Source organism: Oryza glaberrima, chromosome 7 (assembly GCF_000147395.1).
Source record: "Oryza glaberrima chromosome 7, OglaRS2, whole genome shotgun sequence".
Classification (NCBI taxonomy): Eukaryota; Viridiplantae; Streptophyta; class Magnoliopsida; order Poales; family Poaceae; genus Oryza; species Oryza glaberrima.
In genome coordinates this window covers 12,007,737-12,024,152 of record NC_068332.1, presented here as the reverse complement: position 1 = coordinate 12,024,152, position 16,416 = coordinate 12,007,737, and the positions used below count along the sequence as shown (strand labels likewise).

The 16,416-nt window shown below is 45.2% G+C and overlaps 2 protein-coding genes across 3 annotated transcripts; one reads left to right on the top strand and one right to left on the bottom strand.

Annotated features, from left to right (window-relative positions):
- The first annotated feature begins 822 nt into the window (after nt 1-822).
- Nucleotides 823-11,739, top strand: LOC127779653 (uncharacterized). Of its 2 annotated transcripts, none has more exons than XM_052306491.1 (7): nt 823-1,312; nt 2,087-2,196; nt 3,552-3,733; nt 3,844-3,932; nt 4,089-4,191; nt 4,266-4,408; nt 11,204-11,739. In XM_052306491.1, the coding sequence occupies exons 1-7, from the start codon at nt 1,091-1,093 to the stop codon at nt 11,297-11,299; spliced, it is 945 nt and encodes a 314-aa protein (XP_052162451.1). In that variant the 5' UTR covers nt 823-1,090; the 3' UTR covers nt 11,300-11,739. The 2 variants fall into 2 exon arrangements, with proteins under 2 accessions (XP_052162451.1, XP_052162450.1); XM_052306490.1 differs by lacking the exon at nt 11,204-11,739 and adding an exon at nt 9,598-10,072.
- A 1,995-nt stretch (nt 11,740-13,734) lies between these two features.
- LOC127778787 (malonyl-coenzyme:anthocyanin 5-O-glucoside-6'''-O-malonyltransferase-like) lies at nt 13,735-16,142 on the bottom strand. The gene is given in 2 exon segments (XM_052305408.1): nt 13,735-15,956; nt 15,958-16,142. Coding segments are annotated over 2 exon segments (1,614 nt in total). The 5' UTR covers nt 16,042-16,142; the 3' UTR covers nt 13,735-14,426.
- Between the last annotated feature and the right edge of the window lie 274 nt (nt 16,143-16,416).

Genomic DNA, 16,416 nt, shown 5'->3' with positions numbered 1-16,416 from the left:
TAAAACCTAGTTAAATTAGTGGTTATGAAGCCTAAGGTAGTTGATAAGAGTGTTTAAAGTGTACGAATAAGACCTTACAAATTAAACAACTCCTATTTTTTTTATATTTTAATTTTTACCATTACGTTATATTGGCTTTGTTCGGACGATCTAGTTGTAGTAGCGCTATGACTATGTTGTAGCCAGCTAGCCAACAGTTAGCCATGTGCCTATATAGCCGAATGGCTAGAATGTACAACACAGTCTAGAACGATGCAACAATGGTCTAGCGAACAAGCCTATTATGTGTAAAGATGTCTAGCTCCATTTTTGTTTTGTTTTTTTTAAAATCACTCTTACAATGTTTAGAATAGGTTTTTTTTTTCATGGCTATCTTAAAAAAAATTAAGGCTCGCGACAATGATATAAAGATGTTAAAGATTTCATTCTTTTATTTTTATAAAAAAACAAATCACTATCTCATGATGTAATTCTTTGGCAACGTCTGTATAAGGGGGTGTTTGGATATAGTCCATATCACATCGGATATTTGGATACTAATTTAGAGTATTAAATATAAACTAATAATAAAAGTAATTGCATAAATGAGAGCTAATTCACGAGACAAATTTTTAAAGTCTAATTAATCCATAATTAGCACATGTTTACTGTAGCATCACATAGGCTAATTATAGACTAATTATGCTCAATAGATTCGTCTCCAAATTAGTTTAGAGTTATAAAATATTTTTTATTATTAATTTATATTTAATACTTCTCATTAGTCAAACATCCGACGTGATATATCATCGAGCAGCGCCTAAGAATGAGAACGGCAAGAACCGAAGCTCGATGGTCAGCAACGGCAGGGCACGGCTGCTATTCCGCTTCTTTCCGCTCGGACCAGCCCACTACAGGCCCACTACTGAAGTGAAACCACCCTCCGCCGCCGCCGCCGCTCGCCGTAGTCACCTCCGCCGCCACCCTCTCTTCCCAGTGCTACCTCCCCGCCCCGCCGCTTTGCCGCCTCCGGCTGAGGCGAATTTCCAGTATCCAAGCCAGTGGGACATAAGTAAGGGCGGGGAGGAAGCCGTGCCTGCGAGTTTCGACCATGGAAGGAGGCGGCGAGCGCGCGGCGGAGGCGGAGGAGTACCACTGCCACGACTTCGAGTGGGAGGACCTCCGGGCGGAGGTGGAAGCCAACCCTGCCTTCTCCTACCACCTCTCCCCATTTCCCACGACTGTCGGCACCCCGGAGACGCCGCCGCCGCCGCCGCCCTCGGAGGCCTGGACGAGCTTCCACCGTCGCCACACATCCGGCAAGTTTTTCAAGGTTTCAATCTCCGCTCTCCTCCCTGTTACCCTGCGCAGATCTGTCGTCTACCTTTTTTTTTCCGGACTGCGCAAATCGTTAGGAATTAGGATTTCTATTGTGCTAGATGGATGTTCTTCGTCGTGGAGACCTCCAATCCTCCACGCTTGTTGAAGCTGCGTTGGTGTTGTTGTTGTTGTGATGTGAGCTAGATAGGCAGGAGATCGATGGACTAGCAGTGCCACCGTGTTCCACTGTTTCTCGAGGCATGAAATTAGAACGGAACTCCCCATGGAAATGCAATCCCTTGCATAGATCGACACGATGGCCTGTAATAAATTCCATACATTTGTTACCAGATCGTCCAATCGGATATGATGGTTTGGAATAATATGCTGCTCTGTTTATTCTCCCATGTTATTCATGGCTTGAGGGGCATATATCATGATGGATATTACGGGCCTTGTGGACCTCTTCGCAGCGCAGCATCTTGTTCCTATGAGCTTTGACTCTTTGAGTCCTACACTAGTAACTCATACCACAGGATTGCTATTTACATCAATCGTGTTTCCTTTGTGTTAGGTGATCTAGTGTTTTTCTCCACTTTTTCTACAGTTTGCTGCTATTGTGCTTCGGTACAATCATACCAAGAAAATGTGACCTAGACTTTTTCTGTGAATAGGTAAGGATAATATGAATTGATGTAGTAAGACACTATAACTAAATTTTAAGGAAACAAGTAAGTACATTTAAGGAAACAAGTAAGTAACTAACCTGATCATCTCATTTTGTTAGGAAAGGAGGTATTTGCTAAAGGAATTTCCAGAACTTCTTAACAGCAAGGATAGTGCAAAGGTTTTAGAGGTGGGTTGTGGGAATGGAAGCACTGTTGTTCCCATTTTACGGTAATGTCCTCCAAAGCATTGTTGTATTTAGTAAAAAAATATCTATTTGTAGTTGCAAATGCAAATCGTTCAATGTTTATTTTTTGTTATAGAGTAATTAAACATTGATGTAGGATTATAGCCGCAAATATATTTGGTACTTTGGTTATCAAAGTAAATTATCTATACAAAAAAAAAAGAGAAAAAAAAACAACATGCACTTTTTAACACGCACACTGGTGATTAAACAGCTAATGGTCACTAGTTTGCTAGTCAAATTGCCAGTATGCCGGTCAGACACATATTCTCGTGACATTTCTTACCTGCCAACATGCTGCATAAAAGAATTGTACCCAATACAAACAAAAGCGATTTCTTGCTTTTTGCTTAGACTTCTTGGAATTCCATTTCCATGTTAGGCATGTGCATATTTCTCACTTAAGAAATCATCCAATCCAGCACAAAGTCCATGAAGTATACTTCAATCTCAACCGATCCAGCATAATATCAAAGCAAATCAAGCGATCTCCATGAGATGCTTTTAATCGCTCGTTGCCATTGGCATGCAGCTGATGTAGTCTGGTTCTGAATTTTTTCCTTGTTTAACTGCCAGTTCTGTACTGTTTAACTATTATGCTTTCTAGCTCAGAGTTGGTTTGGAACTTTGGATTTGTCAAGTTCATGCATCTGTGAGGATAAAGAATACTTTTGCCTATGGGCATTTGAAAACTGTTGACACCCAGCATCAACAAATACTTCTCCTTTCAATTTCTTCTGCTTCTGAAGTTATACATAATCCTGGAGTGTAAAATTTTCTGTCTTTCTTTTCTTTCTTTGTTTGTAACATCTGATGATTTCAGTTTACTATGTCATACTTTTTGTTAACTAGAAAACTTGTTAAATTTTATTCTTTTTTATTTTTCCCCTGAAAAGACTATTTTTGGTTTGCCACTTTTCCAACATTCTGTTCTGTGCATGGTGCTTTAATCAGTACTAGTGATGTATCTATTAAGGAATTTTATCGCAAACTGGATAGCTCAATAATGCTATGAACAATCATTGTAATATCTTCATTGAAGTGATGCATAGTGGATCAACTTTCAATTAGCGATGAATATGCAACTCAAGCACTTTATGGATTAACACTTATGGCATGATATTCTAATGATGTATTTATAATTGGGCGAGAGCAAAAAGAATAGAATTACCGCTATATACAACCTTTTAGGAGCATACATATATGGGATGGAAGTTGCAGATAAACTGCAGAGTTGAACGTGCTTGCCATAACTTGAAGTTTATGTAGTTCATGGTTTAAGTGATTGCCTCGTCATAACTACTAATGATGACATCGTTGCTATCTACTCTTTCTACAGCTCTAGTCCAAGCACAACTATATATGCTTGTGATTGTAGCAAAGAAACTCTGGAGAAGGCAAATGAGATTGTTTGCAGCACAAAAGGAGTTGAAGTCAAGGATAGGTTCCATCCTTTTTTACTGGATGCCTCGAAGGAAACTTTTCCAGATTGGTTGTTCTGCAAATCCTGTCGAAGTCCATGTGCGAAGGATGTTGACCTTTTACTAGTTTAATTAATTGTTTTGAAATTTTCTTTTACCTGAATTATCTACTCCAATAATGTTTGATTCGATGGTACCTTTTCCTTTCAGGCTCAAGTAATTGCAATATGATAGAAGAATACCCTGCCTTTCTCAGAGACAGTCCATGTTGTGTTGGTGGCGTGGATTTTATCACTATGGTTGGTAGCACTATCTTTACCCTATTTTTTGTCAAAGCACTTCCATTAGCATTATAATGTTGCCATGCTGTGAGTTCTGAATGTATATTTGTAGAAAAGTCAAACCTCCACTATTTATGCTCTTGTTTACATCAAGTTTGTATGTACGCTTTTCAGATATTCACATTATCAGCCATACCTTTTGACAATATGCTAGCTACACTAGAGCGTTGTGTATCTGTTCTAAAATCAGGTGGCCTTGTTTTGTTTAGGGACTACGGTAATGCCCTGGCCATACTATTGTATTATATATCATTGATCAATAATCTTGTTGACATCTCTTTATTGTATTAGGACTCTATGACATGACAATGCTTCGGTTTTTACCTTACCAAAGAGTGGGATTCCGGGAATACATGCGCTCAGATGGCACCCTTTCATACTTCTTCACATTAGATACAGTGAGAGAACTCTTTCATGCCTCTGGACTACTAGAGGTAACTCGGATTGTTTTGACATGTTCTCAGTTTTCTAGTTGCTTTCCACCTTTCTTTGCCCATGCATGTGCCCCTCATGGTAGCATTCAATATTTTATGAATTAAAGATGTATGCCTTAGCAAGGCTAATAATACAGCCGATCTGTTGGCTATAAGGTTCTTTGTAGCCTTTTTTCAGCCTACTCATATAATAGTTAGCTCTTTGCAATTAATACAGTATCCACTTGTCTCTCTCACAGAGTTTCTTGGTTCTTGTGTCCAAGCCGGCTGTAAGTTTACAGCCCGCTTCTCCTCTCCCTCCTCTCTTCTCTCATCCATCTCAGCATTTAGCCGGCTTATAGCCTACTATTATACTTGTTCTTAGTCGATTGTTTCGTTCACTTCTGTGCAGATCATAATAAATGCATCAGAATTGCTCTTATCACTATTAAAATTACTTTGTACCAAACCAATGTATCATAATTTCTGTTTCGCTCTAAAATAATCCAGCTATATATGATTAAAATCATGAAATATATTTCAGGCTTCTGTATATTTGAGTCATCTGAAATTTTTACATTTTGGTCCTTTTTGAAAACTTATTTTACAAATGAACCCTTAGAAAAACTTATTCCGGGAGTGGTCCTTTTTGGTGCGCTAGAGTGGCTAGCGCTGTACTCCAACATGGCGGCGCCAGCCACCCTGGCGCCGTGACCGTGCCACCGTGGCACAAGGGCAAGTGTGGAAGGGGTGACGTGGCAAATGGGGGCGCCGGCCACTCTGGCGCCGCCCCTCATACCACGGCGCAAGTCACCCTGGCGCACCCCTCTTTGGGGGGCCAAGCTCTAACCTTCTGCCTCGGGCGGGAGGCTGGCGCCACACCTCCCAAGCACGGCGCCAGGTTGGCTGGCACCCCTCCCCTCCCACCCACCCCCGAGGACTTCTGCCTCGGCCGAATTGCTGGCGCTGCCCCCCAAAGCACGGCGCCAGCGTGCTTGGCGCCGCCTCCCCCAACCCGTAGACCTTCTGCCTCGGGCGGGTGGATGGCGCTGCCCCCCATAGCACGGCGCTAGGGTGGCTGGCGCCGCCCCCACCCCCCGAGGCCTTCTGCCTCGGCCAATTTGCTGGCGCCACCCCCTAGCACGGCGCCAGGGTGGCTGGCGCCAACCTCTTCCTCCCTGCCAACATCAAATTTGATTTGGATAGTTTGCAAACAATGCAAATATCGACACCAAATCACAATAAACATACATATCACAAAACAGGTTACACAGCAAATATTGACACCAAATCACATATCACATAGTCCACAAGCTAACTAGATTGACGAAAAAAGTCCACAACTCCATCACATATTCCACACATCAAACAATATTACAAGTCCATCACATACTTCATACAACCAACAAATCCAAAAGTCCGTGAAATAAGTTAACACATGACACATAGATCAACTTCATAGAAATCACTTTTCCGTTGGCGCCGAATATCTTGCGAGCCCGGAGTGTATCTACATTTGAAAAACCAATGTTTAAAACATTTAAAAAACAAAGTGAGGGAAATCAAGTAACACTTGAGAATGCTAAGCTCATTTTACCTCTTTTTCGCTTGTCGAGTGGATCGTAAGTTGTATTGGGTGGGTTGCGACGCATGAGGAGTATCGGGGAGCTGCGACATGCCTATCTCCTCGTCGTCTGGTGCGATGTAGCCCTCATCCTCCTCCTTCTCCTCCTCCTCCTCGTCGTCACTAGGTGGAGCCTATGCCTTCCCCTTCCCTGTGGAATGCGTGACGATGACGAACCACCAACTTGGTCACGCTCTTCTATCCTGATGGAGTGTCGAGCGGCACTTGGACGCGCGGATTGAGGTAGTGGTGGTGGTACTCTCCACGGTTGGTACACGTCGTCCAATCCAACCGACCTGCAACCTAATCTTGCATCAAGTTTGCGGCACCTTTGGCGAACTTTTTGAATTAAAACAAATAGAAGTTTGTTAGGCATAAGTCAAGTAATGCAAAGTGTTAAATCATTTTTACCTCTAAGACATTGCGAAGTGTGTTCTCCATACTGTCACCACCCCTCGGAGATCGGAGTGCATGCCCCATTTCATTCACACTCCTCAGGAGCTATCTGGACTAAAAGCGTGAGAAGATGTATGTTAGGGTTTAGGGTGCAAATGGAAATCAGTTTGACAAATGCAAGAAAACTTACAACTCTGTCTCTAAGTGGGGCGTGCTCCATTTGATATCCAACCCTAGTCCGGGCGTCATAGGGATTCCACCCCTTATCAAAGTCGCGGTCTTCCTCTATGTCGGCTTCCGTCCAAGTAGGGCGTAGGAACAGTCTATATGTCCTATGCAGCCAACGAAGGTATTCAGTAAAAAGATGATTTTGGTGTATTGCCTCGATGTACCTATCATTCCTTCCCGCTGTCCTCCATTCATCAATGGATCTATTATGCTCTAGCACCCAGTCCTTCACCTTCTTTGTTCTCACTCTGTCGTACTTTGACAAGTGGAAGGTGATGATGTGTCAAACAAGGGTCAAATGGTGCAAAATTGAACATTGACAATGAAAGCAAGCATAGATAAAAAATATTACTTGTGTAGATCAACTCCAGTTGAGATGTCCTCAACAAGACATTCTTGTCTCTTCCCGAACTGTCGCATGACACGGTGCGGAAGGTGATACTCAACTGCCCAGAAACAAATCAATGGGCACTGGTACATGAAGTAATCGAAGTCTCGATTGCACAACGAGTTTAGTGTAAGACTTGTAGCCTGAGTGGTGTGGTATGGTATCCACTCAATCTACAAATGTTGAAGAGTTTGTCGTAGGTTACTATCTCAATCATAGATGTAAATGACGAATTAGAAGTGATAGTGGAAATACTTATATGTGCAGGCTGTAGGCAGTCCATCTCGTTGATGTACTGCTTGTATGCGACATCTCTCGGTGAGCATGTGCAGTGGCTGTACTCTCAAACAGGTAGGGTAGTGTCTTCTCCATGTCTAGCTCATTGTAGGGCCAAGGGGTAAAGCTTTGCTTCCACTTAGGCCTGTCAACCGGTATTCTTAGCCACATCCACATCTGAATCAACAGAACACAACCACTAACGTTGGATGATGGTGCCTGACGACAATAGGCCTCGCAGAGCTGTCTATAAGTCCATGCCAACACCGCTGAGCCCCAACTAAAATGGCTCAGATCATCAAGGTTAGCGACCGAAGGAATCCAAATTGCCAAAGCAATGTCACCCCAGCATCTGGAAAAAGAACCCCTCCCAACAAGTGCAAGATGTATGCACGGGCATAGCACTCAACACGCCATGGCTCAGCGTTGTCGTCTAGGTGTGAAAAGTTCTGGCTAAGCCAAGAGAGGGGTATTCCGTTCTGCTTCTTCTCGCTCCCTTGCCCCTGCTCAATGTTGAGTGCAATGCCAAACAACTGCTCCACTTGTGCACGCCATCCAGGATTCTTTGTCTTGCCCGTCACCGCATGTCCCTGTATTGGGAGGGCCAAGATCCCCGCATGGTCCCCGTATGTGCAATGCCGAAGCAATGCCAAACAAAGGTCTCGTCTTCTCTCCTTGCCCATCCCAAGTCTTCTCGTACCAACTGAGTCTTACTTGCACCCCTCCACGACGAGAAGAATATGTCACAAAATTCTTCTCAACGTAATGATAAGGAGACTTGTTTAGGTGAAGAATTTCTTTCACTCGTGACCTTAGCTTCCACCTCCCTAGTGGTGAGATGACCATCACTCTTCAAGACGTGCCTATGATCTTGACCCTCCCAATACGGGGACATGAGGTGACGGGCAAGACAGAGAATCCTGGATGGTATGCACAAATGGAGCAGTTGTTTGACATTGCACTCAACATTGAGTAGGGGTAAGGGAGCAAGAAGCAGAACGGAATACTCCTCTCTTGGCTTAGCCAGAACTTTTCAGACCTAGACGACGACTTTAAGCCATGGCGTGTTGAGTGCTATGCCCGTGCATACATCTTGCACTTGTTGGGAGGGGTTTTTTTTTTTCCAGATGCTGGGGGTGACATTGCTTTGGCAATTTGGATTCCTTCGGTCGCCAACCTTGATGATCTGGGCCATTTTAGTTGGGGCTCAGCGGTGTTGGCATGGACTTATAGACAGCTCTGCGAGGCCTGTTGTCGTCAGGCACCATCATCCAACATAAGTGGTTGTGTTCTGTTGATTCGGATGTGGATGTGGCTAAGACTGCCGGTTGGCAGGCCTAAGTGGAGGCAAAACTGTACCCCTTGGCCCTACAATGAGCCAGACATGGAGAAGACAGTGGCATACCTGTTTGAGAGTACAACAACTACTAATACTCACCGGGATGTCGCATACAAGTAGTACATCAACGAGATGGACTGCCTACAACCTGCACATATAAGTACTTCCACTATTACTTCTAATTCGTCTTTTACTTCTATGACTGAGATAGTAACCTACGACAACTCTTCAACATTTGTAGATTGAGTGGATACCATACCACACCACTCAGGCTACAAGTCTTACACTAAACTCGTTGTGCAATCGAGACTTCGATTACTTCATGTACCAGTGCCCATTGATTTGTTTCTGGGCAGTTGAGTATCACCTTCCGCACCGTGTCATGCGACAGTTCGGGAAGAGACAAGAATGTCTTGTTGAGGACATCTCAACTGGAGTTGATCTACACAAGTAATATTTTTTATCTATGCTTGCTTTCATTGTCAATGTTCAATTTTGCACCATTTGACCCTTGTTTGACGCATCATCACCTTCCACTTGTCAAAGTACGACAGAGTGAGAACAAAGAAGGTGAAGGACTAGGTGCTAGAGCATAATAGATCCATTGATGAATGGAGGACAGCGGGAAGGTACGATAGGTACATCGAGGCAATACACCAAAATCATCTTTTTACTGAGTACCTTCGTTGGCTGCATAGGACATATAGACTGTTCCTACGCCCTACTTGGACGGAAGCCGGCATAGAGGAAGACCGCGACTTTGATGAGGGGCGGAATCCCTACGACTCCCGGACTAGGGTTGGATATCAAATGGAGCACGCCCTACTTAGAGACAGAGTCGTAAGTTTTCTTGCATTTGCCAGCGAAAAAGAGGTAAAATGAGCTTACCATTCTCAAGTGTACTTGATTTCCCTCACCTTGTTTTTTAAATATTTTAAACATTGGTTTTTCAAATGTAGATACACTCCGGGCTCGTAAGGTATTCGGCGCCAATGGAAAAAGTGATTTATATGAAGTTGATCTATGTGTCATGTGTTAATTTGTTTCGCGGACTTTTGGATTTGTTGGTTGTATGAAGTATGTGATGGACTTGTAGTATTGTTTGATGTGTGGAATATGTAATGGAGTTGTGGACTTGTGGACTTTTTTCGTCAATCTAGTTAGCTTGTGGACTATGTGATATGTGATTTGGTGTCAATATTTGCTGTGGAACCTTTTTGTTGATATTTGCATTGTTTGCGAACTGTCCAAATGAAATTTGCTGTTGGTAGGGAGGAAGAGGTCGACGCCAGCCACTCTAACGCCGTGCTAAGGGGCGGCACCAGCAAATCGGCCGAGGCAGAAAGCCTCAGGGGGTGGGAGGGCGGTGCCAGCCACCCTTGCACCGTGCTATGGGGGGCGACGCCAGCCACCCACGCGAGGCAGAAGGTCTACAGGTTGGGGGGGCGGCGCCAAGCACATTGGCGCCAACGTGCTTTAGGGGGCCGCGTCAGCAATTCGGCCGAGGCAGAAGGCCTCGGGGGTGGGGAGGGGCGGCGCCAGCCAACCTGGCGCCGTGCTTGGGGGGTGCAGTGCCAGCGTCCCGCCCAAGGCAGAAGGTTAGGGCTTGGCCCCTACCCGGGAGGAGTGCGCCAGGCATGCTGGCGCCGTGGTATGAGGGTCGGCGCCAGTCACCCCCTCCATGCTCGCCCTTGTGCCACGGTGGCACGGTCACAGCGCCAGGGTGGCTGGCACCGCCATGTTGGAGTACGGCGCCAGCCACTCTGGCGCACAAAAAAGGACCATTCCTAGAATAAGTTTTTCTAGGGGTCCATTTGTAAAATAAGTTTTTAAAAAGGACTAAAATGTAAAAATTTTCAGTTTGTGTCATCTAGGTGCTTTTAGGGATAAAAACGGAGCGTATAGTTTCCGTCCGCTCCGGACAAAAACGGATACGGATACCTTTCGGATCGGATAATTCTCGGATATTTCGGATACGGATACGAATACGGATATTTTCTCCCGGATATGAATACGAATATGGTATCAGGGTTTCCGTCGGATACAGATAATAATTCGGATATCCGGTGAACAGTGCTATTCGGATATCCGTAGGACCCATGAGACATACCCCATTTCTTTCTAACTCTATAACCTTCAATATACCTTTATAGATTTTAATAGTAGTTTATCTCTTAACACTAGTCCATACTATTAATATTATTTAAATTTTAAAAAATATTTATAAATTATACCTCATTTTATATAAAATGAGCTAATTATATATGTTGATATTTATTTCTATTAGAAGTTGAATTGGTTTTCGTGTTCCGAGAAAAATTTGTTTCCGTATTCGTGTGCGATCATATTTGATTCTTATTTGTATTTGAGATAATCCGTATTTGTTTCCGTATTCGAGCTATCCGTATTCGTTTTCGTATCCGGTAAAAATTATGAAAACGAATATGGTATAAGCATTATCCGTCCGTATCCGCTCCGTTTTCATCCCTAGGTGCTTTGGTTTAGTTTCCTTGTGTGTCTGTAACTTATGAAACCACTGACTTGCATCTGCGTATCATTGTGCAGTTGGAACTCGAGTACTGTTGTGTCATATCAGTGAATAGAAAAAAGGGCAAGAAGATGCAACGGGTATGGGTGCATGGCAAATTTCAAAAACCCTAAAGTTGTTAAGTTGATATGATAACTACCGCCAGTACATGTAGTAATGCTAAGGCAACTTAGATTGTAGGGTTTTAGATCTTGCCGTTTGTTTCCTGTGGGCCCTGAGAGGAGAAATCGTGGCCTGGTAAACTTATTGAAATTGAGACACTGTAACTACAAAGCTTGCTGCAGGTAAACTTACTGTTTTGAACGTTAAAATTTTTAATGGTCAAGGCCACCTTCCGAAGGTGAGCCTGTTGTTTGTGAATTCCGGGGAACTGAATTGTTCTTGTGTAAAATGTCTATGAAATTCTTGCGTTATAAAGAAGGCCTAAGAAACATATTTGGTTGATCTAAATATTGATAATGCTGCTAGTTGTGCACCTGAGCAAACCCAACTACTCCCTCCGTCCCACAATATAAGGAATTTTGAGTTTTTACTTGCAACATTTGACTAGTCGTCTTATTCAATTTTTTTTTGCGAATATAAAAAAGATAAGTTATGTTTAAAGTACTGTAGATAATAAAGTAAGTCACAAATAAAATAAATAATAATTTCAAATAATTTTGAATAAGACGAGTGGTCAAACATTGCAAGTAAAAACTCAAAATCCCTTATATTATGGGACGGAGGGAGTAGTTTGGATGGCTCTTACTCTAGAATCTATTCTTCTTCCCGACCATTTTACTGATCTCTCTAGCTCAAGTATCTATCCAATCTCCACTTGTGTTTCGATTTCTCCCAAACCTACCTTGTAGCATCCGCTCCTCGCCACCTTCCTCCACCTTCAAATACCTTCCAAAACATAAAGAGTTTTAGGTTCCATATGAGTATCAAGAAAGCTGAAGGAATTAAATAGAAGAATGTTATGATTAGTTGAGAAGAAAAATCTAATTTGAATGATAAAAATGTTGTGATAGATTTTGAAAAAAAATATTTTGAAGATTGAAGTTAGAACCTCCTTGGAAGGCTTGTATTTGGTCCAAAACAGGTGTAATTCACAGGCCCATAAATTTTTTTGAGCCGGACTGAAATTGTGCGCTTGGATGGGCCGGATGTCAGATTGAAATTCGTTCGTAGAGGCCCATTACACCCAGAAATAGTTTATCTCCTATCAAGCACACTAGAAAACGACGAAAGTAGGGCTTGTTCTCAGCTTCAGCCGTACTCGCAGTCCGCTCCACCTAGCTCCACATGTTGGCCCCGTGAACTCAACTCCGGCTCCACGCGCCACCACCGTGAACTTAGCTCCGTCTCCATGCACCGCCGCTACGACCTTGCCCTGTGGGTCGGCCGGAATCCGTCCAGGTCGTTGGCCTCCTCTTCTCATCATGGTGTCAGTCTCGATCTGCATCTACAACATCTTCTCGACTGTCGATCAGTGGCGGATCCAGAGAACCGATTCGTTGGTATCATAACGTATTTATCGGTGTCATAGTATGCTAATTATATTTAGATTATGGTGTTATAATATATGCATAAACAATTTCGCTATAGGTTTTGCCAAAAATCATCGGTGTCACCTGATACCGGTCCTTCTACTATAGATCCGCCCCTGCTGTCGATCCGTATTTCCGGCATCGTCTCACCCTCTCTGTACATGCGACCGACATCTTCTCAGTTTCTGGCGTCATCTCAACCTCAGTGCATGATGTTGGCATCAGCTCTCTCCAAATTGAAACGACCTACTTCTAGATGTTGATGAGTCTTGGGATCTTATGAAAATATCTCCGTTCATAGTTAGATTTTGAGAATATGAAAAAGCTAGGTTTTCCAGCTCTAGTTTATTTTCTGGACTCAACAACTACAGTTTCTCAAAATCTAAATGAAAAGCTATAAACTGTTTTGAGGAGTTTCTGATTCCGGAAGAAGCTACAGCTGTCAGAAACTCTTCAAAGAGACCCTTGATTTGATTTCTCGTTAAGTACAGCTTTCAATCTGAGTACAGCTTCTGCTTCTTCTAAATTTCTCGTTGGGGGTAGTGAGAAGAGATCAGTGTATATAGTTTTGATACTTTTGCCCAATATTTCTCATCAATCTCTCTGTTGTTTTTCTCTTTCATGTTATGCGCGGAACCGTTTGATGAATAATGCACGAACAGCTCACTTTTATTCAGGATCGGATCAATTTTGTTGTTTTTTTCCAATCGATTTCTGTTTGATGTTTTGGTCTAAATTGTTTGTTCAGATTTGATTCCTCGATTGGTCATGCTGATTTCATCCATTGATTGAATTCGTAAGATACCCTATTTCTTTTTTTAGAAGGGTACAACTCAGGACGTGCACTTACACCACACTCACACCACGATACATGCGTGCGCGTCTCTAACACACGCTAGGAATGAGATTGGAGACACTAGGCCTCAGTTCACGGGAAACGTGCAGTCCCACTGAACACGCACGCGTGTGTGTACCCTATTACCTAGCCGGGACCAACCGAAGTCAGTCCCGGGAAAATGGGAAAAAACCCCTGGTGAGACACGTGAGTTACGATCCTAGGGATCAAACCCGCGCGGGCTGCTCGCTCACCTGGCGACGCTAGCCAACCGAGCAACGCTCGGTTCTGGTAAGATACCCTATTTCGTCAAATCAGAATTCGAACTTGTTGATGTTCCTTCCCAAACACCATGAATGCACGGGTTTTAATTTCACTTGCATTTTTGGTGCCCGACAATTACGGGCGAAATAAAATTACAAGTCCATATTTTTTGGATTGCTCCGAAGCAGGCCTTTAAAATATATATTTTAGAACGGGAGTATACTTCCTCCATCCCAAAATAAGCACAACAATGGTTTTTCGCGCCCAACTTTGACCGTTCGTTTTATTTGAAATTTTTTTGAAAAAAATTAAAAACATAAGTCACGAGTAAAGTAATATTTATGTTTTATTATCTCATAACAACAAAAATACTAATTATAAAATTTTTTTAAATAAGACGGATGATCAAAGTTGGACGTGAAAACTAATGGCTAGGTTTATTTTGGGACGGTGATAGTTCCGTGATAAAGTTACACAGCAACTGGCAAACCCAAACATCAAATATTCTGCAGAGCAGGTAAACGACCTTCCGTACCTCTGCTTCCCAAAAATATCCCAGTTCGAGAAACACCGAACTCCGAAGCAGAGGGAAATAATGGCACGATTTTTTTACACTCGTGGCAAGGGGGAGGCCGCGTCACCACTAGTGGCGTCTAGCAGCCGGACCAGCTCGACGTGGAACGCGCGGAACGCCTCCATCTCCGCGCGCGGCAGCGCCACCCCGACCTCGATGCCGCCGCCGTCCCGGTCGCCACGGCGGCCGCTCTCCGCCAGCGCCAGCGCGCCCGTCCGCTCCACCGACGCTATCTCCACCTTTCGGGGCCGACCCCCCCACGTCGCGCCGAGATCCGCCGCCGCGTACACGCCCAGCTTCGGTGAACCCGCCACCGTCACCGCACGCGCCGCCGCGTACTCCCGCGCGCCGCGCACCCAGCCGCGCGCGCCACGGAGCGCCCGCCCCTGCTCGGCGAGCCCCGCGATCACGCGCCAGATGGCCGCCGAGGCGCTGGCCGCGGTGAGGTGTCTCCGCTTGGCCTCCACGAAGCACAGCCCCAGGCAGTTGCCGAAGTAGCTCGACGGTATCGGCGGGCTCACGCGGGGCTTGCACCCGGTCACGAACCCGAACCGCGCGACGTCGCCGCCGCCCACGCCTCGCGCGCGCACGATGCCGGCCCACGCAGCGCCGCACGCCAGCGCGTAGGGCGAGCACCGCGCCGAGGTCTCCGCCTCGACATGCCTCCCCAGCTTGCGGAGCAGCTCGTCCGTGAACCTGAACGTCGCGAGCACGGTGTCCGGCCTCCGGCTGAGGTCCCAGTCGTCGAGCCGCTTGTCACCGGACTCCACGAGATCCCGGTGGTCGCGGATAAACGCCTCCCGGAGTCCGTCGCTGTCCTGCACGACGCCGCGGTCGAACAGCGGCGGCGTGTGGTCCACCACCACCGCTTTCCTGCGCTCGTCACCGAGGCGGTGAATGGCGGCCCACGTCTTGAGGAAGTGCACGTAGCTGGAACCGTCGGCGACGGCGTGGTGCAGCGTCGTGCCGACGCAGATGCCGGCGCGAGGGAACACGGTGACCTGGACGGCGACCACGTCCTGCGAGCTACCATGCTTGGGCAGCGGAGGCAGCAGCGGGCGTAGCCTCGCGGTGTCGCGCGGGTGGTCGCCGGCGAGGTCCTGGAACTCATCGCTGCTGACGGCGACGGTCAGGCGGACGGAGTCGCCATCCGAGTACGCAACCTCCGGCGGCGACGCGCGCTCCCGTATCCCGCACGGCAGCGTCCCGGCAAAGGGGTAGAAATGGTGCAGGGCAGCGGCCAGGGACTCCCTGAAGAGGGGAAGCTCGCGGAGGAGGAAGTCATGGGCGTCGCGGAGGTCGGCGTTGTCGTAGAAGAAGAGGCGCTGCACGGGCGGGAAGTCCAAGAAGACGAGGTCGAAGAACGTGAGCGGCAGCGACCGTGGCTGGCCGGCCGCCGGCGCCGGAGATGGCGAGACATGGCATTGCGCTAGGACGGTCACGGGTTGAATTAGTGGCCCTAGCGTCATGTTGTGGGCTTGTGGCCGAATGACTCGTACTCCAGCAAATTGTTTTGTTGCCTCCTGTTTGCTGGGTATCTGGCTCTGTTCTTTCCTTCCTAGCTGGAGTCCTGGAGACTGGAGAGGACCAATAGATGCCTAGATGGTGCAGATTAATGGACCACACTACGTGGCTAGTTCGTTCTTTCATTTTCTAAAAGTAGATCTAAATATATAGTTACAATCTTCTTTTTTTCAAAATTGATCATCGATACAATATACTTTTTTTCACACGTTTGACCATTCGTTTTATTAAAGAAAATCATAATTATAATTTATTTTGTTGTGACTTGTGAGTTGTTTTATCACTCAAAGTACTTTAAGCATAATTTATATCTTATACATTTGTATATATTTTTTTAATAAGACGAATGATCAAATATGTGTTCAAAATTCAACAGCGTCATCTATTAAAAAACGGAGGGAGTATGTATCTACTATCTAAAAATGGAAGCCTAATTAAATCAATGCGCACATTGAGAAATGAAAATGATCCGACCAAGTACATGTAATATATTTATCTTTT